Raw genomic sequence first — 27143 nt, forward strand, 5'->3', positions numbered from 1 at the left:
GGGCTAAAAAAGCCTGCTTAGGCTAACTGGGCATCCATAGAAACTGAGACACAAGGCATCTCGTTTCAAAGGGATGGGCCTGCTTAGGGAAATGCTTAAATAGATTTTAAACACAAAGCAGCAGTCTTCTCTCTTGCAACCTAATGTATCTTTCTTTCATACTGCAATGAAGTCACAATGTTGAATCTGGGACTGCACTTCCCTACTGGGCTGAGATGTTCTAAAGGCATGACTGTGAATTCAGGATCAGCTTGGAGAAGTGGGGATGAGAGGCACTGTTCTTTTTTCAGATATCTTTGCAATAACAGCAAAAGTAATGGAGATCTTTACAAACTAACTAACCTGTATCTTTATACAAAATTCCCTCTTTCCTAGTGTGATCCATTGGGACAGTGTGTTTTGAGTAAAAGCATGGAGCCACAATTCTGGCCCTTTTGATCAGAATCATTAAATTGTGTTCCTTTTGGCACACTGAATAGTTCCTCTCTTTGTCTGACTGCCTGTTTGCTCTGATGATTGTCAACTTGGATTTTGGTTTTGTACCTCTTGGATATTGACTTGTATCTGACCCGATTTAATTAATGATTGCGGTCAGTCGGAAACCAGCAGGGAATACTGCCTCTCTTCAGAGTGCATTGTAACTTTCCAATAAACTTCCATATCTCTGTTTTATAGCCAGAAATCTTCTAGCAAAATTTAGGAATTTTTTGCCCCAAACCTTCAAACTCCTGTAGCTCATTAATTATATATTAAACTGCTGCAACACCCAACTTCTTAAAAGTTCCATCAGCATCCCAGTAGGTACAGGTCATGTTACCTCAGAGAACCAAGCACAGGTAATTAGAAGAACTGACTTATGCAAAGCGGGTGCTTTGCATCCAGTGAAGCCAATGGGTTACTGCTGCTGGGAATGTGAGATAACAAACAAGGAAGAGTGCCAAGGTGAAGCAGCAGGCCCTATTCTTTCCATTCGAGATACTGTTGCAAACAAGCCCTTGAGGGTTATTTCCAACTGGGAGGCATAGAATCTTCATATTTTAAATTAAAACTTGAGTTTTAATTAGAAAAAATAATTAAAATCCCCTAAATTGGAGGATTTGAGTTTCTGGCCTTATTTATGGTAAGGCTTTGTGTATCTGCATTTCCCTTGCTATCAGCTTGCTGAAAGTGCTTTGAAAAGTTGTTCTCCATTGCCTGTGAGTAGGAAGGTGAGTGCTGCATGACATCTGAGCCACTTTCCCTTCACTCTTCCAGGATGTTCGATGTTGGTGGCCAGCGATCAGAACGAAAGAAATGGATCCACTGCTTTGAAGGCGTGACAGCAATCATATTTTGTGTAGCCCTCAGTGATTATGACCTTGTCCTTGCAGAAGATGAAGAAATGGTATGTCACTGTTGTTACTAACACCTGGCTGCAGCCAGGGGATTGAGGTGGAAGTTAGCTTCAAGCTGCCCTACAGACTTCATATCCAGGTTTTATGGGACTCTAACCATAACTTGTTCTGTGTTAGTATTAACTGTGTTTGAGATGGTGATAGAAAGCAATCTCTCCCCTAAGTCATCTCGCAATAGCACTGTGCAGGGAATGGGCTTCTCAAGAGCTGCCTCTAGCCTATTCCTCTATAAGAGCACATAATAATAAACACTGCAGGAAGTGACAACCACTACAAATACATGCTTTCTTCAGAACCCGTGCCTCCCTGACAATGTCAGAGAGATTATGGGGTGGGGAAATGCTGAGGAAAATTAAGACATGGGGAGTTTCAATCTTTCCTGGACAGACCTCTGATCAGGGTCAAGCACAGTGCAGAATTACCTGACCTCTGTCTGACGCAGCACCACTAACATTTGTGTGGTTGCACAGCAGTGACTCTTCACGTTTTGAACACAAGTAGCTTTGTTCTAAAGCTCATCAAAGAAAAAACCCTCCTCCCAATTTACCCCTGGAATGATGCATTGTTCTTTTAATTACTTTTCAGAACCGAATGCATGAGAGTATGAAACTGTTTGACAGCATTTGTAACAACAAATGGTTTACAGACACCTCAATCATTCTCTTCCTGAACAAGAAAGACCTGTTTGAGGAAAAGATTAAGAGGAGCCCATTAACAATCTGCTACCCAGAGTACACAGGTGAGCTGGGCTAACAGAAATGAAGAATTAGAGTGAAGGTGCCTCCCAGAGCCAGGCAGTTAAAACTCTCAGGAAATCCAAGATCACTTGAGCCTGTCTTTCCTTGTCATTCCCGTCCTCTGGACTTCATACACGGGCAAGGGGAGGGCTCTGTCTTGTGCTGGGACAGTACACGTCTAATGATTTAAAGGTGGTCAGAAGGGCTAGCCCACCTGGGCATGATCAGCACTGGTTCTCTCTTCTCAGAAGCTTTGGCTCCATGTGGAACCCTTGTCCACATTTTCATATGACTTGGAGTATGGATAGAACAGATGTCTGGCCTGTTCATGTGCTCCTCATAGCTAGGTCCCGATGCATCTCACTGGTGGTGTAAGGATAACTGTTTCAGCTCAATGGAAATTCTGGAGACACAATAAAAGGAATCTCGGTGAATGCTAAAGCACTCATTTGCCCTAGCAACGAAAGTCCCCATTTCCTCCACTAGAGTACCCTTTGCAGCCACCTCCCTGTTCCAAATGGTGTGCAGGCAGTTCATTCTCCTGAATCTATCCCTCTATGCCTAGTCTTTTAAAGGTCAGACCCACATCTGCCCTCTAGTGTGATCTTCTTGGGGTTATGTCTAGTCATAGCCCAAATGATGGGGCCTCCATTCATGCCTGTCATTTGTTTCATCCCCTACTTCAATTTAGTAGTTTAATCTAGTGGGTGAAGCTGTACGGGTATTAAGTACTAGTGACCATTGTACCGAAGGGGCTAATGGTAAGACTGTAGCTTGCTAAAGCATATGGTTGCAAGAAGCTTAACTTCTGCTTGAAAGATTTGAATCAAGCTCTCTTCTGCAAGCTGCTGGGTAAAGTCAGGTGTCCTATTTTGCAGGCTCTAATACATACGAGGAGGCAGCTGCATACATTCAGTGTCAGTTTGAAGATCTGAACCGAAGAAAAGACACCAAGGAGATCTACACCCACTTCACCTGTGCCACTGACACAAAGAACGTGCAGTTTGTGTTTGATGCTGTTACAGATGTTATCATTAAAAACAACCTGAAGGAATGTGGACTCTATTAAGAAGGAAGGTAACAATGAGCTATCTAACTGCTCTGAGTTCTAGTAATATATTTACACTGACAACTCAATGTGGGGTTGCAATGTGCTTTTGCTAACACTTGGTGTTCTTCTTTCAGTTTTTAAAGACGTGGCGTTTTGAGAAGCAAACTTTCTTTGCTGCTTCATGGACAGCTGCAAGCATGAACAGGACCAGGGGAATGAAAACAGCATGCAAAATTCTTGCATTCCTTAGCACAATCTTCTGTATTAGGGACCTTTTTAATTGATATGGGATGTTGAAGTTAAAGTTCTCAAAATGGAACAACTGTTAAGTGTGATTTGATCATCTAGGCAGCAGTCAGATTGCATAATCTCAAATGTGTACAGCTGTTGTGAAATTGAGGTGCTGGATTCCAGAACTTCAGTATGTAGCTTTTGTCTTTCTTTGATTAACAAGCCACCACTAGTCTGTTTTTAAGGTTTTTCCATCAAGAAAACTATATATAACTTTACTAAATTTTATTTCTTTATTTGCCAATGAATCTTGTTTTAAAAAAACAAAACAAAAAATCACTTAACTATGCACATGATGTGACCAGATCATGCAGAAAGTATTCCTCTTAGTAGGAACTCTTTGTTTTTAATGCTTGGTATGGTCAGTTTAATATTTCTGCAGCTATTTAAAAGATCCATAGAATTCTTATGACTTTAGCTTCAGCTGCTTCTGATGTGTAACTTGTTACCATCCTGCTACAAATACCATAAGGCTTTTAAAAGAGGGAGTGGAGGTTTCTGCAGCAGGATAACACGTCTTAACTTGTGGTTGGGGTTTACCTGGGCTATGCTGGTCACCAGATTACTGAGATTTGTACTGGGGTAGTAAGCTTTAAAGACGGCTTCTTGGGTGAAAATCTACCTAGGAATGCTTCCATCTGAAGGGACAAATTGCTAAATTCCAAACTGGATGGAGCATACATGCTGCTACAAAGCTACTAAATCAACCACTTAGATCCTTGTATGTTTGTTTTTTTTCTTCGTCTAAAGCAGTGGTGAACCTTGTAAAAGATGCCCCTTGTTCTGCATTTTACCATGGCCTTTTATGTTCAGAGACTTCTAAACTGTATTGACAGCATGCCTTTACTTTGTAAATGTGGTGCCAAATTCCTGTTTGCCATTTGTTTTTACTGTAGTAATGTTCTTAACAAGTCAGTACATTCCTTTGCTGAAACCATTGCATTATGAGACTTTTCCCAATTTGTCATGTGTATGGTTTCAACCTGTTGTAGTTGTTGGCAGTATTAAAATGGTGAGGAAACAGTTTAGCCTTTTTCTCTAGTTTATTCCAGCTATTTCTGGAAATGTGGTCCCGTATTATGTGCTCTGTCCACATCTGTTTGTTTGCAAGAATGAGATGTGCACTTGGGACTAAGCGGAGATCTACTAACTCTTGACTACGGGAACTCTAGACGGACTGGTGTCTTGCACAGTGCTGTCTTCCGCTGCCAGCAGCTTGGGCCTGGATTGAGATCAGCAGACATCCCGTGTCACTCATCACATGTACAGGTTGATGGCAAGTCTCTAGCTAGAGTCCTAGTTCCTCACTTGAATGCAATGGAAAAAATAACGCCCAACGCCGATCAACAATTGGTGGATGCATGCCAGCTCGAATGTTTGCTTGGAAGTATGGCACCACTACCCTGCTAGCACTTGAAACTCCTGGGGGAAGAACCTCAGCTGGTCCAAGTTATCATTACCCCACACTCTGTGCCTTGCATAACATCCCTAATAAGTGACAGCATTCAGTCGTTGTTGTAAATGACTTGTTTTGATGGGGAAATCCCCTTCAGCTGTCAGTGTATATCTCATACTTTCCTTTTAACCAGACCTTGTAGGATTCACTACAGCTTCGCAGTGATGCCAGGAGTAGCTTACTCCATTCTTAAAACATACATTCATGCTGACCCCTCCCGTGACATCGTACGCCAACATTGTGCCACCTGAAGGAACTGTTGAGTTAGGGCCTGATCCTGCAAGGGGCTGTGCCTATAAATGCTTATTTCTTTTTTCTTTCAGTGAGACCAAGGGTGCTCAGCACTTTGCAGCCTCAGACTATTAAAGGTAAAGAGGGGTCAGGAGGGAACTTGGCTGGTTGTGTGGGTGCCATTTACAGCCAAGGCAGCAGTGACTGGAAGTTCCACAGCGTGGCCAGACTGTCACTTGGCTTGACTCTGTGGCCAGTGTGCACATGGCACTCTTGTTGGTTGCAGTGGGAGGGGTGTGGGTGGGTGTGTGTGGGTGTGCGCGCAGCTGTTACAAGACAAGGGCCAGTACGGAGAACGTAAATCAGCTGCGGCCTCTGAGCTCTACTGTGGTTCATCTTTTCAGAATCAAGAACTTAAGCTCTGAGAAATCATCATTTTAAAACCAGCTAGCCCAGAACAAATGACAGCCAGCCATTCCATGCACATTTCTTTATTTTGGTTTTACTACACTTTCGTTGAAGCCATGTAAGTGATTCTCTGCAGTAAACATTGAGAAGATACAAGAAACCTTCTTGTCTACAGTAATAGCATAGACTTATTTACAAATGAGAGCAGATACAGCTCTAAATAGCAGAATGAGAATCTTTTCAAGTAACCATTTCCTCTTCATATCTGACCTGTTCTCCCCTCCCCCCTTCTAGATGTGAAATGTTTGCCAAACTCTAATAAATACAACGCTGTCTCTTACTGTCCTGTGATTTTCTACAGTAGGCATCAATGAGACAGCATGTGCAAAAGTCTCAGCAGCCGCAGGTACCCTGTGAGCTGGGATCAGTACTCCTACGCTGTATGGATAGAGAGAACAGGTCTAGACTCATCAGCCTTCCAGGCTATCTAATACAGAGAGAAAGTTGGATACTAGAAATAGTCAATCAGCTGCTTAAGGCTGTAGGGACAAATTGCACCAGTTGCAGGGAACTGCAAATGTTAATTTGTCCAATGGAAGGTTTGAAAATTTCACATAATTCTTGGGGGCTTATTTACAACTGGTAAATTGGTTAGTTTCTAAAACATGAGGAAAGAGGGATTCGTTACATTTGAGTTAAAATTAAATCCATTCCATTGTCTGCTTTCAGCAATACCTTTCAGTCCACACCACTTATGGATTTTTTTGATGATTTCCACAAAATATAGTTGAGGGGTGGTTTTCTCTAGTATTCCACAAAGCATTGCTTTCACCTCTTCCATTTTGGTTCATAATACATTTTTTACATGCAGCTGTGCAGAGATATGAAACTTCAGTATCAGTTATCCATTTGGTGTCCTGAAGACTACTTGCTCTTTGGGTTCAGATCACATTGGATCTCTTGTAAGCAGCAGTTTTAAAGTGCACACAGACTGCAGAGAAACTATTTTATTAAAAATGAGGAAATTACCCTGGAAATTACTGGGCTGCAGTAAGTTTTGCCTCGCTGGATGGCTTGTTCTTGGAGGCGTGCAGCCATGTGCTGGGCCAGTCTTAGAGTGTGGACTCTGAGTAATTTTTGCTTAGTCCTCTGGCTCTGCTCCTCAGAACAGTGATGCTAAGTGGAAGTCATTTTCTTTTCTTGATGGAGGTGGCAGGGGAGAGAAAAGAAAGTTAAATACCTTTAGAACTTTAAAATTAGGAGGCCATTTTAAGATAATCAAAATGCAATGCATAAATGTCTGCAGAATATCAATATTGAGGGCCAGATTCTGATTTACGTGAACACCAGAGCTGTATAAACATGCCTTGATCTAAATGAGAATCTGGCTCAGACAGTAGCAAACAAAGTGTGAAAATACAATGGTGGTAGTAAAGTTTACAACAATTATTCTCAATCTAATCAACCACTACTATAAGAGCTGTATTCATTGGTGTTTGTAACCCCAATACAGCGATAAACCTTCCAAGCTACTGTCATCACACAATATCTTCCTTTATGCTTAAAGTGGGTGTGCCTGTATTCACAGACTGCTGTGTGCTCTGATTGGAAAGTTGTTTTGTTTTGCAGCGAACAATGCAGAGGTGAAACAAAGTGGTTTTTGTCCCTCTGCCCTTCTGCAAGCTACTTTGTGCCTGCAGAGAAGCTGGCTGGCTGCCTTTAATTTCCCTGCTTTCCTATTCATGTGCATGGAGAGTGAAAGCTCCAAGATTGCTCATTTTGCTCCCCAGGAAACTGTTGGAGGATGCTGGCTGGATGTTGTTTTGGAGGCAGGGGGTGGACGGAGAATGCTTCAGAGATTTTCTGGGCAGTTGGTACAAACGTACATCAGAAACTGAAAATAACATTAGTGTTTGTTTAAAAACAGCATGGTGGCCAGCTAAAAGGCTGTCTAAAGCAGAACACTCTGCGTAACTCATCTCCTGGACCCTCTAGCCCACTTTGGCGTACTAGATTCAGCTAAAAACCCCCTTCTACACGCCGAGTAGGGAAATCAACCGCTACAGGGGCTGGCAGGGTTTAAGTAGTTTGTTTCATGGGCTCTTCAAAAGGGTGGCTAGTGCTCGCAACCACCCTGCTGTTCCCATACTATGAAGGAGGAGGAGGATACTGCCCAGATGGGGGAGGGATGTCCCCATATGGAAAAAGTTGAGAACCAGTGGCTTAGTGGTAATATTGCTGCTTACAAGGGCAAAAAAGCAGAGTTTTCCAGAGCGCGCGGTGCACTATCACTACCAAAGTCACAGTCCATTTTGGTCTATTTCACGGTCATAGGATTTTAAAACTAATAAATTTCACAGTGTCAGAAGGGCAGCTGCTGGTCAGGGGCCCAGCTCTGAAGGCAGCGCCACTCCCAACAGCAGCACAGAAGTAACGGTGGCAACGCCATATCATGACGCTGTCACTTCTGCGCTGCTGATGGTGGCAGCTCTGCCTTCCAAGCTGGGCTCTTGGCCAGCAGCCGCTGCTCTCCAGCCGCCCAACACTGTGAAATCTGGTCCCGCACCTACAATAGCCAGATTTCATGGGGGAGATCCGATTTCATGATCCATGACGTGTTTTTCACAGCTGTGAATTTGGTAGGGCCCTAACTATCGGTGAGGAGTCAGACCAATTGTCTCCTACCCCTCACAATGTCCGTTTGGTAGTAAAAGTGGCTAAATTGTGACTTACAATGGGCTTTTAGTTCTCTGCTTGAAGTTTACAGTACCTGCAAAAGTTGAAGTTCTAGAAGAGACCACAGTCCTTGAGGTTCTCTTTGATGATGACATCCGTGACTGCGTCAAACACGAATTTAACGTTCTGTGTGTCTGTGGCACAGGTCATATGACTGTAGATTTCTTTCACATCTTTTCGCATGTTGAGATCAAGGAACTGATTCTTGATGTAATTTCCTGCATCTTCAAATGTATTGGGACCTATTTCGGGGAAGGAAATAACTCTGCTGATAAGTGCTGCTGATTAGGAAGACTGTCCTAATTAGAAACTCCTCAAAGCCCATGGATCTGTGGCCAGCAGAGGAAATGTGATCCTTTGTCATGTTGTTTTGAGAGAATAAAATGCATGTTAAAGAACAGAACTGGAGTGACAGCCCTGGGCAATGACGTGTGCTTTCTACACAAAAGGTGAAGAGCGAGCAGACCTTTTTATTGGGGTGGGTCAGCCTTGTGTCAGAACCTCTTTGTTCCTACCAAATCACCCAAAGGTGGTAATGCTTAATACAGATCCTCTCCTTTTCCCAGCTGCAGAGACCTAGCTTGATCCTAATGACTTTTCCCAAGAGAATAATTTTCTATCCATTTGTGCTTTTTGTGATTTTTCTTCCCACTAATTACTCAGGTTTGATTTTTTTTAAACTTGGGTGAGGATGATTTGGGCCTAAACACTACCATAAATGGGGGAGGGAGGGAGGTAGAGTTTTTAGACCAACTCACCATCGTAATCTGGGAAGCAAATGCTGAGGTGGACCTTCTTGATCTTTTCCTCAAAGAGGTCTTTCTTGTTGAGGAACAGAATAATGGAGGTGGCAGCAAAGAACTTGTGGTTGCATATACTGTTGAACAGATGCAGGGACTCATGCATGCGGTTCTGAAGACAGACAAAAAGACCATATCACTTGTAAAGAAATTTCAGAGGTGGGCTGTGTTGTAAAGACCCTGCTCATTCTGGTTTCAGAAAGTAGGGGCGGGCAGGTCCTTGCTTGGTCAAACACATTCTGAAAGTTCTCCCCCCACTCAAGTTTCTGTGGCTTAACATGTGCAAGTCCCGACTCCCACTCAAGCTTGTTTCTCACACAGGCTGAGGCTCTACAACAGCCATTGCCTGAGCTGCTGCTAATTGAACTTGCTTTTTGATCTCCATAGATTTTGCAGCTGTAAAGGTGAGGGCAGCACTCTACTGTTACAGTGGTGAAGCCTTTGCTGGTCATAAAGCTGTGATGTTTCCTGTCTGTCATAGCCCAGATAAGGACTCTATGGCTAGGCAGAAGCTTTAGACCAACTGGATTTTAAACAAAGCGAATCGGCACCCTTCCATGGTGGCTTTTTTGCAGTTTCAACAGGACTTCAATTTTCAGATGATGCCATGACTGAAAATGTACAAGGGGGACAAATTCACTTGACTGTTAGCTCATTAGAGCAGAGGCTGTTCTGTGCAAGCACAATGGGGCCCAGGTCCATCACAAGGCCCTCCAGCTGCTACCATAATACTGCTAATAAAGCCCTCTTGAGACACAAGAAAGTGTTGAGAGATTCTGGTGCTGAACTTCAAGTTCTGGCAGTGAGGAGAAAAGTACAGACTCAAATACAGCAGCTGGAAGCCAGCAGCCAAACCAACTGCATTCCAGCAAGTTGATTTACCTTTTGTCTTTTGCAAACTCTTCTGTTCTTTTGCTGTAATAAGCACAAGTGTTGCCAAAGAGAAAGTTGTGGGTGGTTTCTATGGGAGAATATTTATCAAAATGGCCAATGATAGGAAAGTCTTGAACTGCTTGGTTAGAGATGTTGGAGGATTCTTTTTGCCTTGAGAATCCCCACATTCCTGCTCCTCAAAGCCAGGTAGCTCGGTAGCCCTACTTCTTTCTATTGCCGCACCGTAGGCGGCTGGCTGTTTTTATGGGTTCTCACAACAGTTACTGGGGAGTCCAGAATGAAGGACTTCTGTCACTCTGCACCCTCAATGTAAATCTCTCCTAATGTCAGAAAGCTAATGCCAGATTCCTAATTGCTGCAAGGCAGGCTCTGTGTGTGGGGAAGAATCAGATGTGAGAAGTCACTGTCTAAATAACTGAGCTGAGACCCCATTACTAAAATGATGGCCAGTTCTTGGAGTGCTGTGGGAGATGGCAGTGAGTATGTGCGCTCTCTAATGAGCCATCGCCTATGGGTCTTCCTGCAGCAACCACAAGAGGAGTTGCAGGTGCTTTAGGATAGGCCAGCCCTGCAGAAATCATCCTCTGATCACTACAGTGCCCTTCACAAAGCAAGATTGTTCTTATCCTCTGGGTTTGCAAGTCAGCTGTGCTAGGAAGATCTTCCTTGAGAAAACTAGTACACGCTGGCCCAAATATCTGCTATGGCACTATCGCAAGCCACTTCCAACGCTACCCCCTGGTAGTATGAGCACCCTGCGAACAATGGATCACAACACACCCCAGAGGCAGAGAAGTCCTATCCCCACTGTATGCAGGAAACTGAGCCATAGGGTAGATTAGGTGACTTGCCAAAGGTCACACAAGGAACTTTGAGGTGAGAATTGAACCCAAGTTTCCCATGTCCTAGTCACTAGGCATTTCTTCCTCCTTCTCTTCTTGCTCCCAAGGGCTTGAACGTGCCCCTTGCTTGTCTAGAAGGGTACCAGAGTACCAGATCTGCCCCACATCGTTCCTAGAGCGGAGCTGTTAGACAAACAGCCCACCGGCGATTTACAAATGGTCAGTGATGGAGAATCCACCATGACCCTTGGTCAGTTGTGCCAATGGTTAATTACTTGCACTGTAAAAATTGTATGCCTTAGTTCCAGCCTGAATTTGTCAAGCTTCAACTTCCAGCCACTGGCTCATGGTAGGCCATTCACTGCTAGAGTGAAGAGCCCGTTATTAAATATTTGTTCCCCAAATTGGTATTTATAGACTGTAATCAAGTCACCCCTTTACCTTCTCTTTGTTAGGCTAAATAGAGCTCCTTGAGTCTGTCATTATAAGGCACATTTTCTAACCCTTCGGTCATTCTTGTGACTCTTCTCTGATCCCTCTCCAATTTATCAACATCCTCTTTGAATTGTGATCTCCAGAACTGGACACAATGTTCCAGCACTGGTCACATCAGTGCCAACTACAGAGGGAAAATCATCTCTCTGCTCCTACTCAAGAGTCCCCTGTTGATGCCTCCCAGGACGGCATTAGCCCTTCTGGCCACAGCATTGCACTGGGAGTCAAGTGCAGCGGATTGGGATTTATGGTGGACACATCTTTTTCTGTCTCTGCTTCCCAGGGTAATGAGGGTGCCCCTTGGAGAGGGGCTCCAGCTGCAGTTGGGAGCCAGGTTCAGAGTAGTGGGGTGGATCGGGCCCATCTGTGGCTGCCTTCCCCTGCATTGCTACACAAAGTGAGCAAGCAGTGGGTGAATGGACAATGATTTTTCCATCCATCAGTTATGTAACTGCACATATAAGCAGCAGAATTATGAATAGCTTTTCATGGTAAAACTGCCAACTGTTCTAAGGGATTTCTTCAGCTATGGGTGCACCTGTTTAGCTGCAGCTTGCTGCCTGGCTAGTTCTGCAAGCCATCGCTGACTCTCTGATGCACTTACGTTCATTACAGGTGCATCACTTCCTGTGGGTTGGTTTGTCACTCAAACTTCAGTTCCTCCCTACACTGACATCTGACCTTCAGCAACCAGGGCAACCACTGACTGAGGGGAACCCTAGCCCTGTGAAGTCAATGGGAGCAAGTCATTGACGTTAGCAAGGCCAGGATTTCACCTGTTCTGTCCCCACACAGGATGTGGTAATTCTCCTAGAGTTTCTCAAAGCTGCAGTCTTGGCCATGCTGTTTGGCTGTTGTCCTTTTTCTAGTTCCTACATAGCTACATACCTTTTATAAACAAAAGAGGTCATCTAGTCTGACCTGCACAGCACAGGCCAGAGAACCCCACCCAGGGATTCCTGCACCCAGCCCCATAGCTTGTGGTTGAGCTATCGCAGAACTTGTAGGAAGAGATTTTGATTTAAAGACTCCAGGCTAGATCCACAAAGGAATTTAGATCCTCAAACCCCCACTCACTTGCTGCTTAACCCTGCATGTGCCTAAATTCCTCAGCTTCCACTGGTGGACATGTGCAAAGCCGCTAATTCCTGAGACCGCTGAGCTGCCTGGCCCGATCCTCAAGCGAGGTGTTACCCCCACCTGCCTCGCTTGCTGTGCCCAATCCTATGGTCATGCTCGGAGCACGCTAACCCACACAACATATGGTTCCGATTCACCCTGTATTCAGTCACTCAGTGGTTCGAGCACTCACCTGGAAGACGTAGGTTTGAATCCCCCTCTGCTTCATTCAGAGCAGGGACGTGAACTTGAGTCTCCCCGACCTCAGCTGAGTGCCCTGACTGTCAGGCTCTGGCATACTCTGGGGCGGGTGTCTCCGTTTCTTCTGGCGAAGCTGTTCTTTATGTGGAATAGTGAAATAGTCACTGATCCGGAGAGAGAGAGAGACTATAGCCCAGGGGTTAGTGCGCCCTCCTAGGAGACCCAGGGTCCCGTCCTTGCTCCAAGGGCAATTTAAATGTTTCAGACAAAGGAGAACAGCTTCAGCAGGAGAGGTCGAGAGAGACCTGCCCTGGAACACACCTCAGGGCATATAGCTGGGGGATGGATGACAAGGGTCCAAGTTCCTGCTCCGGATTAAAGTGGGGATTCAAAGCTGGATCTCCCACATGCCAGGTGAGTGTTCTGCCTATTGGGGATGGCATCCCAACCCCGTGGAGTTAGGTCACTGAGGCAATGCCAAGCCCCTGCTCTTCTACTGGCCAGCTTAGGTGGCTCCCTGCTCAGGTTGCTGGGTTCTGTCAATCCCATTCTTACCCAGCTCTCCTGATGCATCGTATAGGGAGCCTGGGCTCCTGACCCGGGGCTGAGGATTCCACTGAGCAGCTGTTAAGCACTGCAGCGCTTCGTCTCTAAGCCCCCCATGCCGGCATGTGCCCAGGTAGGTTGTCTTAACGGTTAAACATCCTGGCTGCTAAAAATGTGCACCTTCTGTCTAGTCTGCATGTGTCTAGCCGTTGGGTCTGTCAGCCTTTGTCTGCTAGATTAAAGATCCTCTGCCATTGGAAACCTCCTTGCTCAGGAGCTTCCGGGCTGGGATCAAGTCACCTCTTAACCTTCTCTCGGGCAAACTAAACACACTGAGTATCTTTAGTTTCTTGCTATGAAGCAGGTTTCCATGCTTGTGGCTCACGTCTGAGCCCTTCCCAATTTCTCCTCTGAACTTTCCACGTTCACTTCCTAGTTTACAGGTTCTGAAACCGATGTGCCAATTGCTGTGCAGCAGGGAGATAGGGCTGATTATAAAAATGCCAGGCCGTCCGTCCAGGGCCCTCCGCTTGCTTTACAGATGTTCCATTGAATTCAGCCCTATGCTAACCCTGAGAGGTAGGGGCTATGATCTCTCACTGACAGAGGCGGAAGCTGCAGAACAATTGAGTGTGTGTTTCCAGAGGGGCCGAGCACCCGCCACGCCTATTGAAATCGGCGAGAAGTGCGGGTAGTTCTGAAAATCCAGGCATCCGAGATCTGCCCAAGGTCACACACAGAACAGAGCTGGGAACAGTATCCAGCTCTCATACCTCATGCTTTAACCACAAGCCCATCTTCCTTCTATTGATTTCTCATGCCCTCTTGAAGGCAAGCCATTGGGCAGCCCCACTGAAATATCCTTTGCCTTAACCAGCTACGGGATGTCACTGTGCTACTTGAATTGGTTTTAGTTGCCAGCTGCACTGGCTGGAAGAGGGGCATTTATTTTCAGACATGAGTTAATCTGATGTCAGGCAAGTGCTATTTTGCTTCCTGGATTTGCATCAGAGCAGCACAGTGTAAAGCGCGAGCTGACGTTCAAGGCTCTTCATGGCTCTGCTGCCTGCCTGCACCTCCCTGTGTTCCTTCACACCAAGCAGGTGTCTGTGCTGGGGAGATGCTATTTTCTTCAAGTCTGGGTGGTGGCTCTCAGATGTCGCCCAGCTGAGCTGGGAGTTTTGTCCCTTTCCTGGTGCTCTGAAAACGGGGAGAGCAGCTGCCCAGCTGTGCTCTGGTGGCAGAGGACAGAGGCCTCAGTGCCATCAGCAGCTAGGGATTGAGAGAACATACCACTTCATCATCCTCTACCAGCACCATGTCGTAGGCGCTGAGGGCTCCACAGAAGATAATGCAGGTCACGCCTTCGAAGCAGTGGATCCACTTCTTGCGCTCTGACCGCTGTCCTCCCACGTCAAACATCCTGTGGAGGGAGTAATTCTGCTGTTGTTAGATAGCCCCTTCCCAACCAGAGCACCGAACGCAGAGGCAGTCGCAGCACCCACCGCAGAAACCCAGCCCCTGCCCGGTAGGATGTGGCAGCTCTGTATATGAGTGCAGAGGGCCAGATCCTCAGCCGCTGTCAACTGACAGCGCAATGGCGCTCTGCAGATTTACACCAGCCAAGAAACATGCCGTTTAGGAGAGGATGTGAGGAAGATTATCCCAGCTGGAATTTGGCCAGGATACCTGGGTCGGTGATGCCACCAAAGGGGAGAGGGTCACACGTGCACCTATGCTCACCTGAAGTTAAGATCTTTGACGGCGAACTTGGTCTCTATGATCCCCGTGGTCTTCACTCGAGATCGTAGAACATCCTGTTCATTGGGCAGGTAATCCAGGGCTGTGATCCGATCCAGCTGGTTCAGGTAGCTAGGCAGGAATGCAGAGAGCTGTTGGGAGCAGCCCTAAGGGATCGGGAATATAGCTATCGTGCGTGGGGAAGGAGGTCTGGGGTAAGGGGTTATCAGTGAGCTAGCAATCATAGGAGAGGACAGTGGGAAGGTCCAAGCAATTCTACTAGCCTGAGGGAGAGGAGACTTCTTTCTAGCCCAACTGTAGAGCAAGAAAATCTCAGTTCATGACTAACCAGGGTCAAAATGTGCACATCCCTTCTCACCTGCATTGCAGGAGCACCTAGGAGCGTGGGCCATGACCCCCTTGTGCCAGGTGCTGAACACGCAGGGTCTGCTATGATCCAAAGAACTGACCATCTAACCCTGAGACAAGGGACAACCGACAGAGGCAGACAGGTGGACCCTGCTGGGGGGAGGTGATAGAGCAGCTCCGTTAATGCTGTGGTCTGGAAAGCCCGTAACCTTAAGTTCCAGCATCCACAGTTGCTCCTCCATCCTGCTGTTGAATGGGACGGTGCAGCTGCCGCAGCCTGCGAGGGAGCTGCATGGCAGGCCGGGGTTTATTAGGGCAGAGAGTGGCCACATTTGGATCAGCAGCGTGAAAAATGACATGTGTCCCCTGCAGCATTGCCTGCAATGTGCCCACGCCTCCGCTCTGCAGCCGTTGTGCCAGGCCACGGCTCTGGGCCCTTGAGAACTATGTTTAACTAACCTGACGGGACAAGTTGCAATGGTGTTGACACCAGCCTGTGTCTAGTAACCACTGTCTTCGGTGGATTTACACTACTGTGAGCAGAAGCAGCATTTGGCCCTGAGGCTCATTGGCCTCAGATAGTGCAGCCTGTATCGTGCATGAGACAGATTGGTGGCCTGACATACCCTGGCATGTGGCATCAATTAAGGGTACAGGAACTAGGCTGAATTCAGCATCGCTTGGTTGGCTGGGTTTAACAGGGTTTTTGCGCAGAGTCAAGTAATGGTGGTGACGAGGGGCAGGCAGCCCCCTCCGGCAGGCAGTGATAGTCGCATGTCAGTGGTGTTTAGGGGCTTTGTCTGACACAGTAGCACTATCCAGGCCATGGGGGATAATCCCCTGTGTTCTCTATCTCACCCGGAGCATTCTGGGCCAAGTGGGAGCACAGAGGACCTCACTTGTTACATAGTGAATTATGAGCGTGCATGCAACTCGATGCTTCAAAGCCATTCTGGTCTCTCTTGCTTGTCTTCTAACGCCCTTTAAGGGGCATGTACCCTTCCTTTGATGGACAAGGCTCTCCTTGGACTCAGTGCTAAAACTTCCACTGGCTTCAAAGGGAGCAGATTGGCCCCTTTACCTGGAATTTCTCCTTTCCTTCCCCTTGGCTGCTGGTGAAAAGCTGAGTCCAAGTTGCTTTACGTGGCAGTAGAGGGTGGTGGTACCTGCTCCATAAAGACATCAGTCCCTTCAGCATCAGCGAAGGGGACGATTCAAGGTACTAAGCTCCAACGATGGATGAGCCCTCTGTGTCCCAATAAGTGCGTGCCCATCCCTGGAGGGTCTCGCTGTCTGGCAGGTGCTTTTCCTAATGATTGGGTCATAGGGACAGACTTACTAGGAAGCGGAGTCGTTGAGCTGGTACTCAGCTGCTCTGTCAAAACAGGCCTGGACTCCCGCATCTTTCCACAGCTTTTTTATACAGTCTACTAGCTCCGGGGGCATGGTGCCCTCCTCGATGGAATCTGCCAAATTGCACAGCTGCCGCCCATCATCCTGTAAGAGAGAGAGCCGGTGAGCAGGCTGGGGCCAGAGATGGGTGTGAATGGCAGACCTGCTTTGGGCCCATCTGAACAGGGTCATGTTTTGTGGGATTTTAATCTGGATTTTGAAATTTAAATTCCCAACCCAACCCTGCTGATTTTCAAGAACAGCTTCCCCAGAGAATGTGGGGAAACATATCCAGAATCCTACCTGCCCAGGCCCAGGAGTGGGGAACTCAAGCTGCTCCCAGAATGCTTTCCTTAACCAGTAGACGGCAACACACCATAGCAGCGTGGTGCCTGAAACAACGGAAAACCAAACTCCTCGTTCCTCTGTGAATAATGAAAGGAGCAGGACACTCATCTCTAGACTCTCCTTCCCCACAGCTCCTCTCTCCCACACTTGGAGGTCTTGCCCTTCCTTTCCGATCTCCTCCCCTCCGAATCTCCTTCCTTAGAAGTTTTTAAGGTCAGGCTTGACAAAGCCCTGGCTGGGATGATTTAATTGGGGATTGGTCCTGCTTTGAGCAGGGGGTTGGACTAGATGATCTCCTGAGGTCCCTTCCAACCCTGATATTCTATAATTCTATGATCTACATCCCGAGGAAGTGGAACCAGACGACTGCCACTTGCCCACCGAGTGGCTTCTAGCAGGCACTAGCAGGAGTGAATGAGACACACGGGCTCTGTCTACGCCACAGCCTCCCCATCCTGGTAGACAAACTTGAGCAAGCATGCTAAAAATAGCACTGTGGATGCTGCAGTTTAGGCTCGGACTAGCCCCCGACCTTAGACCCAGGGGGTCAGATGGGCTTGGACTTACACAGCTAGCCTGAGCATCCACACTGCTATTCTTCACACACTAGCTCGAGCGAACACCAGTGAACCAACCCCCACTTGTCCGTCCGTCCCGTCCTGTCCCCGCCCCCTCGGGGGCTCAGAAGGAACAAACTTCCTCTCAGCAGCAGCTTCTCCCAGGACTCCTGCATATCACTGGGAATTGCAGGCACTCGAACAGACGAACACGTGGGGACCACCCACTCTTCCACCTTCCCCTGTCCAGGGGCCAATCAGATGTTCTAGTGGTGGCAGGGGCAGCGTACTGACCCCTCGCCCTGGTTCGGCATAATCTATCCCCAGCGTGGACATGGCTCGGATGATGGCCAGGATTGACTGCAGCACGTTGCCATAGATGATGGACTTGAATTCCAGGCACTCTTCTTCCGTGTAACCGTCTTGGTGGATAATCCTGTGGGGGGAGGGGAATAAAACACACCTGTTAGCAGGGATCACAGCCTTGCTTCCCCTGCCAGTCCTCTCCCTGCAGCACAGATATCGGCCCCTTGCCCCCCAGCCCAAAGGAGAGGCAGTGCAGGGACCAAGGGTGATGTCGTGGTGGGAGTCTTCTATAGACCACCGGACCAGGGGGATGAGGCTTTCTTCTGGCAACTCATGGAAGTTACTAGATCGCAGGCCCTGGTTCTCATGGGAGACTTCAATCACCCTGATATCTTCTGGGAGAGCAATATAGTGGTGCACAGACAATCCAGGAAGTGTTTGGAAAGTGTAGGGGACAATTTCATGGTGCAAGTGCTGGAGGAACCAAGTAGGGGCAGAGCTCTTCTTGACCTACTGCACACAAACTGGGAAGAATTAGTAGGGGAAGCAAAAGTGGATGGGAATCTGGGAGGCAGTGACCATGAGATGGACGAGTTCAGGATCCTGACACAGGGAAGAAAGGAGAGCAGCAGAATACGGACCCTGGACTTCAGAAAAGCAGACTTTGACTCCCTCAGGGAACTGATGGGCAGGATCCCCTGGGAGAATAACATGAGGGGGAAAGGAGTCCAGGAGAGCTGGCTGTATTTTAAAGAATCCTTTTTGAGGTTACAGGGACAAACCATCCCGATGTGTAGAAAGAATAGTAAATATGGCAGGCGACCAGCTTGGCTTAACAGTGAAATCCTTGCTGATCTTAAACCCAAAAAAGAAGCTTACAAGAAGTGGAAGATTGGACAAATGACCAGGGAAGAGTACACAAATATTGCTCAGGCATGCAGGAGTGAAATCAGGAAGACCAAATCACACCTGGAGTTGCAGCTAGCAAGAGATGTTAAGAGTAACAAGAAGGGTTTCTTCAGGTATGGTAGCAACAAGAAGAAAGTCAAGGAAAGTGTGGGCCCCTTACTGAATGAGGGAGGCAACCTAGTGACAGAGGTTGTGGAAAAAGCTAAGGTACTCAATGCTTTTTTTTGCCTCTATTTTCATGAACAAGGTCAGCTCCCAGACTACTGCACTGGACAGCACAGCATGGGGAGGAGGTGACCAGCCCGCTGTGGAGAAAGAAGTGGTTCGGGACTATTTAGAAAAGCTGGATGAGCACAAGTCCATGGGGCCAGATGCGCTACATCCGAGAGTGCTAAAGGAGTTGGCGGATGTGATTGCAGAGCCATTGGCCATTATCTTTGAAAACTCATGGCGATCGGGGGAGGTCCTGGACGACTGGAAAAGGGCTAATGTAGTGCCCATCTTTAAAAAAGGGAAGGAGGAGGATCGTGGGAACTACAGGCCAGTCAGCCTCACCTCAGTCCCTGGAAAAATCATGGAGCAGGTCCTCAAGGAATCAATTCTGAAGCACTTAGACGAGAGAAAAGTGATCAGGAACAGTCAGCATGATTCACCAAGGGCAAGTCATGCCCAACTAATCTAATTGCCTTCTATGATGAGATAACTGGCTCTGTGGATGTGGGGAAAGCAGTGGACGTGTTGTTCCTTGACTTTAGCAAAGCTTTTGACACTGTCTACCACAGTATTCTTGCCAGCAAGTTAAAGAAGTATGGGCTGGATGAATGGACGGTAAGGTGGATAGAAAGTTGGCTAGATTGTCGGGCTCAATGGGTAGTGATCAATGGCTCCATGTCCAGTTGGCAGCTGGTATCAAGTGGAGTGCCCCAAGGGTCGGTCCTCGGGCCGGTTTTATTCAATATCTTCATAAATGATCTGGAGGATGGTGTGAATTGCACCCTCAGCAAGTTTGCAGATGACACTAAACTGGGAGGAGAGGTAGATACTCTGGAGGGTAGGGATATGATACAGAGGGCCCTAGACAAATTGGAGGATAGGGCCAAAAGAAATCTGATGAGGTTCAACAAGGACAAGTGCAGAGTCCTGCACTTAGGATGGAAGAATCCCATGCACCGCTACAGACTAGGGACCGAATGGCTCGGCAGCAGTTCTGCAGAAAAGGACCTAGGGGTTACAGTGGACGAGAAGCTGGATATAAGTCAACAGTGTGCCCTTGTTGCCAAGAAGGCCAATGGCATTTTGGGATGTATAAGTAGGGGCATTGCCAGCAGATCGAGGGACGTGATTGTTCCCCTCTATTCGACATTGGTGAGGCCTCATCTGGAGTACTGTGTCCAGTTTTGGGCCCCACACTACAAGAAGGATGTGGATAAATTGGAAAGAGTCCAGCAGAGGGCAACAAAAATGATTAGGGGACTGGAACACATGACTTATGAGGAGAGGCTGAGGGAGCTGGGATTGTTTAGTCTGCAGAAGAGAAGAATGAGGGGGGATTTGATAGCTGCTTTCAACTACCTTGAAGGGGGTTCCAAAGAGGATGGATCTAGATTGTTCTCAGTGGTAGCTGATGACAGAACAAGGAGTAATGGTCTCAAGTTGCAGTGGGGGAGGTTTAGGTTGGATATTAGGAAAAACTTTTCCACTAGGAGGTTGGTGAAACACTGGAATGCATTACCTAGGGAGGTGGTCAAATCTTCTTCATTTGAGGTTTTTAAGGTCAGGCTTGACAAAGCCCTGGCTGGGATGATTTAATTGGGGATTGGTCTTGCTTTGAGCAGGGGGTTGGACTAGATGACCTCCTGAGGTCCCTTCCAACCCTGATATTCTATGACTGAAATGTGCCAGCTTGGCCCCTGCTTACTCCTAGGCTGGAATGCCTGCTGTTTTCCTGGCATAGCTGACTTTCCCCTTGGTGCAGAGCTGAGGAACCACACCGCTGAACACTATGTGGGAGGGAAGCGGCTTGAGTGGCATCTGCTAGCAGTTTCTCACAATGTGTTGCCCCATGCAGGGGAGAGAGGGAGTTCCTTACACCCCATCTGCCTCTGTGCTGGCATGCAGCCTAGCTCACAATTGGGCCAGTTGTGATCTACACAGGTGCCTTGCAGCCAAGCCCAGATGCAATGAGAGAACTCCCTCCATCGGCTGGCTCCATGAAGACCAGGGTACCAGCTTTGAAAGGAAAGCGGTCTGAGACCCATGGCATGGATTAGCTCACTGGCTCCTGGACTGACCACACATGGCTCTGCCCATGATAAAGCCTCAGATTCATAGGGGAAGGTCAGATCGCATGGGACCTTCTGCAGCTGGACTCTGCTGATGCATAGAGCTCACTTGCTCCCTGTGTAACTCCGTGATGGTTTGTGTTCCCTGCCCCTCACCCCTCCCGGGGCTAACGTCAGTGACACAGCATAGCAAGGAACAACACACAAAGGGGGTGTGGTGGTTTCCTCCTCCTTTGTGCCTGGAGACTTGCAACCTGGTGTTTGGTATGGCTGGCCATGAACTTGCCACCAGTACCCCACATGCCAACAGTTCACATGGGATGTTCCCATACTCCAGCCACTCCCTGGGACGTTCCACAGGGCACAGGTGTGGAGATGCTAGATCTGCTGTCTGTCTCTGCCGATTTCCTTGTCTTGAGGTGTGTGGGAGGAATGAAACTTCCACCCCCACCCATCACTTGTAACTGAGATGGCACATGAAGAGACCCCAGCTGCTGATCAGTTCGTGCCTCGAAGCAGAAGAACTGGGCACCTTTTCCTGCTTGCCAGCATAACTGCAGATGCTATTTTTGAGTTGTTTAATCCATTTTTATTAATCTTGCTAAGCTATGGCCAGATGGGAGGCAGCCTGGCCCAGCAGCAGTGTAGGGGTTAATCACACTATATTCATGCTCAGATTAGGCTCCTACAAAGAAACTGCCTTGGGCTATGTTCTGGGCAGCTGACCCTCAGCCCTACCATGGTACTCACTTCATCTGTTTGACGATTGTGCTCTTGCCTGACTCCCCGGCACCTGGAAAAGAGCCCGAGGAAACGTTTGAGTGCCAGCATTCAGAAAGAGAGAGACGCGTGCGCCTTCAAGGGGACAGCAGCTCTGGAGCACTCAGATCCTTGGGCACTGGGACCAGCGTAAGGACCTGGATCCGCAGCGCTCAGATCCAGCATCTATCCTGCACTTCACTCCTGTTCCTCCTGCACCTTTCTCTGAGGCTGGCCCCTCGGACAGTGCAGCACGAAAGGATTTCTCCAGTGCAGGGTTATTTAGTGGCATATTAATGTGGATCAAACAGGTCAGTTGATCCGGGCCCTGGGCTCCCAAGAGCTCATCAAGAGCCCAGCCCAGGGAAAGGCCTTGTTTTGAGGGAGTGGTCAAACTGGGTGTCTAGGAACCAGGGATTGAATCTGCTTTTGCAGAACCAGCTGGACTCTCCCCTTCAGCGCCCCCCCCCGGCCCCCCGAGGTGCTCAGCTCCCCTCGCTGTGCACTGATGCGTGCCTGCCCTGAGCGGGATGAGCTGGGCTCTGGGAAAGGGGGAGGCGTACGTGGGACGGCCGTGCTTCCTGCACTGCCGCTGTTCCCCGGCATTGAGCCAGTCCTTGGAAGGCTCCGTGCCAGCCAGCCGCAAGTCACGAAGGCCTCACTGTGTGGAAGCTGGGCCAGGTGCTTCTAGCCCAAACCTGTCTCCCTGCCCAGGGTTCAAACCATCTGGTGCCCTGCAGGGTAGAGGATGAGGAAAGAACTGGGCAGGTGTGGTCTAGAGATGAGAAGGCTGAGGGGGGAACATAACATATGTAAAGGTAGTTACGTAGGGGCCGGCAATCTATTGCTTTCTATGGCCACCGAGGGCAGGACAAGTAGCAATCCGCTTACTTGGCAGCCAGGGAGGCTGAGGTTGGATTTTTTAGGAATAACTTTCTACCTGCAAGGCGAGTTCAGCGCTGGAACAGGTGGGCTCGGGAGGCCGGGGGGCTTGAAAATAGGTTATAGCCATTGGGGTGGGCCTGCCTCAGCATGGGAGGATGGACTAGGTGCCCTGTTGAGGTCCCTTCCAGCCCTGTAGTTCGATAAGGGTATCTAGCCTCCACTACTTGGCTGCCCTAACTCTCCTGTCCTAGCTCTTGCCTGGATGCTTGGTATTCAGATCTTTCACTACTCACACCTCCAGGATACATCTGCCAGAGCAATACCCTGCAGCTTCCATCATCCTTCCACACCCCCCTTGCCTAAGTCTGTAAGCGTCCCCCTCCATCTACCTAACCCCCCTGCAGACTGTGATGCATTGTCACTGAGCCCTCTGCTCTGGCTCCTGTCCCACCTGCTCCTCTCAGTACTGAGCCTTGCTGGTCTGGTGGATCAGGGGAACCTTCCAGCCTCCATCCACCCCTGCAGTCAGCAGGGCCTGAACAGTTTTCTCAGGCCGAGGGAGACCCCCCTGTGCCTTGCTCATGCCCCCTTTTTATTCCTCAGAGGCTCCCCCCTGGCTTGACTCATTTCCCTGGCCCAGGAAGGCTGGAGATCCCTCCCTCCAGAGCCCATGAGCAGTGCTCAAAGGCTAGCCGCTGGGGGGGCACTCAAGAGCTATGTCCCCGGCTGCTGTTGGCACAAAGGACCTGTCATTGCTACGGGGTCAGGGGACCTAGTTACTCCATAAGCCCCCCATCAGTGGAACCCTATACAGCAAGCCAGGCCCGTGTGTCTGTCATGCTGGTACCATCATACTGTGCCCCAGCAGGGTAGAAAGGACCATGTCGGGCAGCCTGAGCTCAGCCTGGAGCTGGGATTCCTTGCACGGTAAGGGCCTCAGCCCTTGGGCATATCAGCCCAGCCCCGCGCTTTGCTTTTCTTAACCTCCCCCTCCTCTCTCCTGCCTCCATTCTCATCGCCTGCCCTTCAGTTCTCGGCTGCAAGCGCCGGGCATCGCCTCATCTTATCGTTTTAAGCAGCTTATTCCAAACCAGGAAGCTGCTTAGAATTAGGGCCTAATCACACTGATCCCAGCCTCCCTGCCGTCACCTGGATGAACCTTGCGGTGCTGCGCAGAGTCCGGCGCAGGCTTCCTGCCCCTGCAGTGCGAGCAGCAAGGCAGCCGCGTTGTAACCTAGAACTCCAGGGAGCATTCGCCCCAGGAGCTGCAAAGGGTGGCTCTGGGCTGAGACGGCCCTGCTGGCCTCACTTTCCTTCTAGGAGCCGGGTGGGAGGCTGGGTTTCCAGCAGGGGCTTCTACCCTCAATCTCAGTTCTCCGCTTAGGTGCCATCTTTCCTAAACCCTCACCAGTCACCCTCTGGAGCAAGGGTTTATTCTGCTGCCTTCACACTGGCCCGGTTCTGACGCAGGCTTGGAGTTCTCTCCAGGTACGGGGGGCGAGCATAGGAATCATGGAGGGTGGCTTAGGGCACCCTGGGGTGCAGACCAGGACTGACCCCCCAGTGATGAGTTCCTGGGTGGAATGGTGCAACCTGATGGCCCCTCAGACCATTGTGTGCATCTAGTCTGAGCTGCTGCCACGCCCAGGCCAGAGACCTCAGCCAGACATTGCTGCATTGATCCCATCTCTTCATTGTGAGCAGGAGCCTTTCTTTCAGGAGGAGACATCTGATCTTGATTGGAAGAGGGTGGTGGTGAATTACCCTCGCTGATTGTGACACTAAGCAGAGATGGGTTGGAGGAGCCTGTCACTGGGGGGGGTTCTCCCCCCCCCATGACCGTCCAGTGGCCTAACCTTCACCCTAGTACCTGCTCCCTACCTTCTGCATCTCCTGTGTCCCCTCCCTGGGACCTATCCATCCCTTACACCTCCCCCACAGCTGCATTGAAGAAGACACTTGGGCCCCTGCTGTGACCAAGCAGGGCCCCTTCTAGCTGACTTTATGTGCACACTTGTAAGATTTGGGTGCCCCAGACTTTGCCGTGTGCCAGAGTGAGCAGCAGCTTCACTGGGCAGCACAGGCCCAAAGGAAGCTGTGCTCTGAGCTGGAGCCCAGGGGAAAGGAGAGGGGCTGCTGTAGGAGAACAAGAGCAGGCTGGAGAATCCCGCTCCATCACGGCTTTAGAAGGACTAAACCGTGCGTGCTCTCGGCATCTCCTAGCAGGCTCCCTTGCCTCAGCAGTGCTGGGCTGACAGTGAGACCTGCCCTAGTATTCTGCTGTTTGCAGTACTCCGCTCATGGTCTAGTGCCTGTAAAAGGGCTGAGAGAGGCGCCCAGCCCAGCAGTGGGATCACCCCATTCGCTTCAGCTTGCAGCTCGGAGATCAGCAGGCTTGTGAAGCCTCCAGCTGGTGACTCGGTAATGCAGACTCGGAGCACAGGCCCTTCTGCCACTGGGATATTTGGCTAAATTGAGGCTTTTAGTAATCGGGTAAAATCAGTGTGTTCAGAAATAAAGTCCAGCCCTTTCTATTCACGCTGCTTATGAAGTTTTCTACCAACAAGCAGGTAACAGACCCAGTCACCATCACCCTCTGCCTTTCTCTAGGCCAGAGATCTCAAAGCGCTTCAGCAGCGTCTAACGAGCTGCGGTTTGATCCTGCCTTGCTCACCAGAGTAGCTTTGCTGCCCGATCCAGCCCTTGCACCTCCCCCACAGTATGCAGGGCGGGGGGCTAGGGATAATACCCCCACCCTGCTTCACAGACCGGGAATCTGTGGGCGAAACAGGGAGGCTGCAGCAGAGCTGGGGCTAGAACCCAGGTGTCCTGATCCTCTGCCCTATGCTTCAGCCACTAAACTCTCACGTGAAGTGAAACATGACATGTATGTCTTTGCTTGTCATTTTTGGCCAGAACAATGACTCTGATCAATTCCCTTTTCACACATGGCCCTTGGTGAGTCACCAAATCAATCCAAAGCCCTCCCCCCCCCCCCCCGATGCTGAAAGACCCAGGTATGTAGTTACCAAGTGGTGACACCAGCCACAGCATTCCTATTTCCACCCCTACCGCCCCTTCTGGAAAATCACAAATAGATTTTAATCCCTACTGAGGTGCTGCCCCCTTCACCCAGGCTTCTCTCAAGAGGGTGTTTGTGACCTCTTGTCACATCCGATTGGCTGAGAAATCTCTGTATCCCAGCTAATCGCTTCAGTTAGGAAGTCATCAGGCTAATGAGAGCCCATCTGGTGCTACTTAGGAACGGATCCTCCTCTCAGTTGGAAAAAAATGAGAAAAACAACAACAAAAAACCCAGGGTGACCATATCTCTGAACCCACCATGGACTGAAACAGCCAGACCAAGCCCTCCTGCCCTGGTCCTGCGCTGCATTTCATGCTCCCTCTTCTCTTTCTTCTGTCTCCCATCCCTTGGCCACCAGCAGATACTGCCATTTTCTAATCCCTTCACATAAACTGATTGTCCTCAGGCCCAGCAACAATAACCCCAGTTTCTCCTTTCTTGCCCCACCTCCCCTAGCTTGGCATCACTACATCTCATCTCGGGGTTGCCTTCTTCCCAGGCACTGCTTAGCCAACAGAGAACTACAGATTAACCTCCCCCTCGTACCCTGCATTCATCCCGAATCACCAGAATCCCCTGCTGGGCCATTCTCTGCAGACTGCACATTTATTACATGCATGGAGACCAGCTCTGAGTGGTACAGAACCACTTCTCTGCCCGCTCATTTCTGGATCCACCTCTAGGAGCTGAGGGTGCCCCAGGCAAGCTGCAGCGTTGCCCAGCTCCCATGCTTACCTAACAACAGCAGCTTGACTGTCTTTGCCTCCTTGTCTCCATCTTCCTGGAGTTTCTTCTCCAGCTCCTTGGACCTTTTGGCAAGTTCTTTATCTTCAGCGCTCGCTCCACTCCCCATCTCAGCGTCTTCCTCCTCTAGCTCCTCTAACTCCTCGAGCTCCTCTGTCTCTTCCAGCTCTTCACCCTAGGTCACTCACCCTTTACGGGGTGGGGAGAGAGAGAGAGAGAAAAAATATATCTCTTTGCCCAACCCCGCACAGCACCAGAGAAGGGCCGCACGCCGCAGGCTGGCTCTGGAGTTCCACGCCGGACAGCTGCTGGCCAGAGACTGCTACGAAGGCAGCCTGGGAGCCCTTCACCTTGCCCCTCTCCCTTAATTCCCCATGGATGACCCACTTTCTGTCCTACGGATTGGGGACTTTTTATCTCACCATGTGACCTGGGAAATCCAATTAAATGAGCCCAAGATGGCAAAGATTAATGCCTGGGAACAGAGAACACTGGACGAGGCTGCAGGTGGGGCGGAGAGGTTCATTATGTAAGGGGGGAAGGGAGAGCAACCCCCATCCTGCAAG

The 27143-nt window shown here is 49.2% G+C and overlaps 2 protein-coding genes across 2 annotated transcripts in view; one reads left to right on the forward strand and one right to left on the reverse strand.

The window, feature by feature from the left end:
• Positions 1 to 4496, forward strand: part of GNAI3 (G protein subunit alpha i3) — a 52243-nt gene extending 47747 nt beyond the window's left edge. Inside the window, exons 6-9 of the mRNA XM_077839083.1 lie at positions 1255 to 1384; positions 1980 to 2133; positions 3010 to 3208; positions 3317 to 4496. Coding sequence (XP_077695209.1) covers positions 1255 to 1384; positions 1980 to 2133; positions 3010 to 3200 — 475 coding nt within the window. The 3' untranslated portion in view covers positions 3201 to 3208; positions 3317 to 4496. The remainder of the gene's footprint in view (positions 1 to 1254; positions 1385 to 1979; positions 2134 to 3009; positions 3209 to 3316) is intronic.
• Positions 4497 to 8355: 3859 nt separating this feature from the next.
• On the reverse strand, positions 8356 to 26686 carry GNAT2 (G protein subunit alpha transducin 2). Its single transcript, XM_077839069.1, has 8 exons — positions 26569 to 26686; positions 21855 to 21897; positions 17902 to 18043; positions 16650 to 16807; positions 14945 to 15073; positions 14495 to 14624; positions 9063 to 9216; positions 8356 to 8546 (listed from the first exon to the last, which is right to left on the reverse strand). The coding sequence occupies exons 1-8, from the start codon at positions 26684 to 26686 to the stop codon at positions 8356 to 8358; spliced, it is 1065 nt and encodes a 354-aa protein (XP_077695195.1).
• Positions 26687 to 27143: the final 457 nt, after the last annotated feature.

This window comes from Eretmochelys imbricata, chromosome 21 (assembly GCF_965152235.1).
Source record: "Eretmochelys imbricata isolate rEreImb1 chromosome 21, rEreImb1.hap1, whole genome shotgun sequence".
Taxonomy (NCBI): Eukaryota; Metazoa; Chordata; order Testudines; family Cheloniidae; genus Eretmochelys; species Eretmochelys imbricata.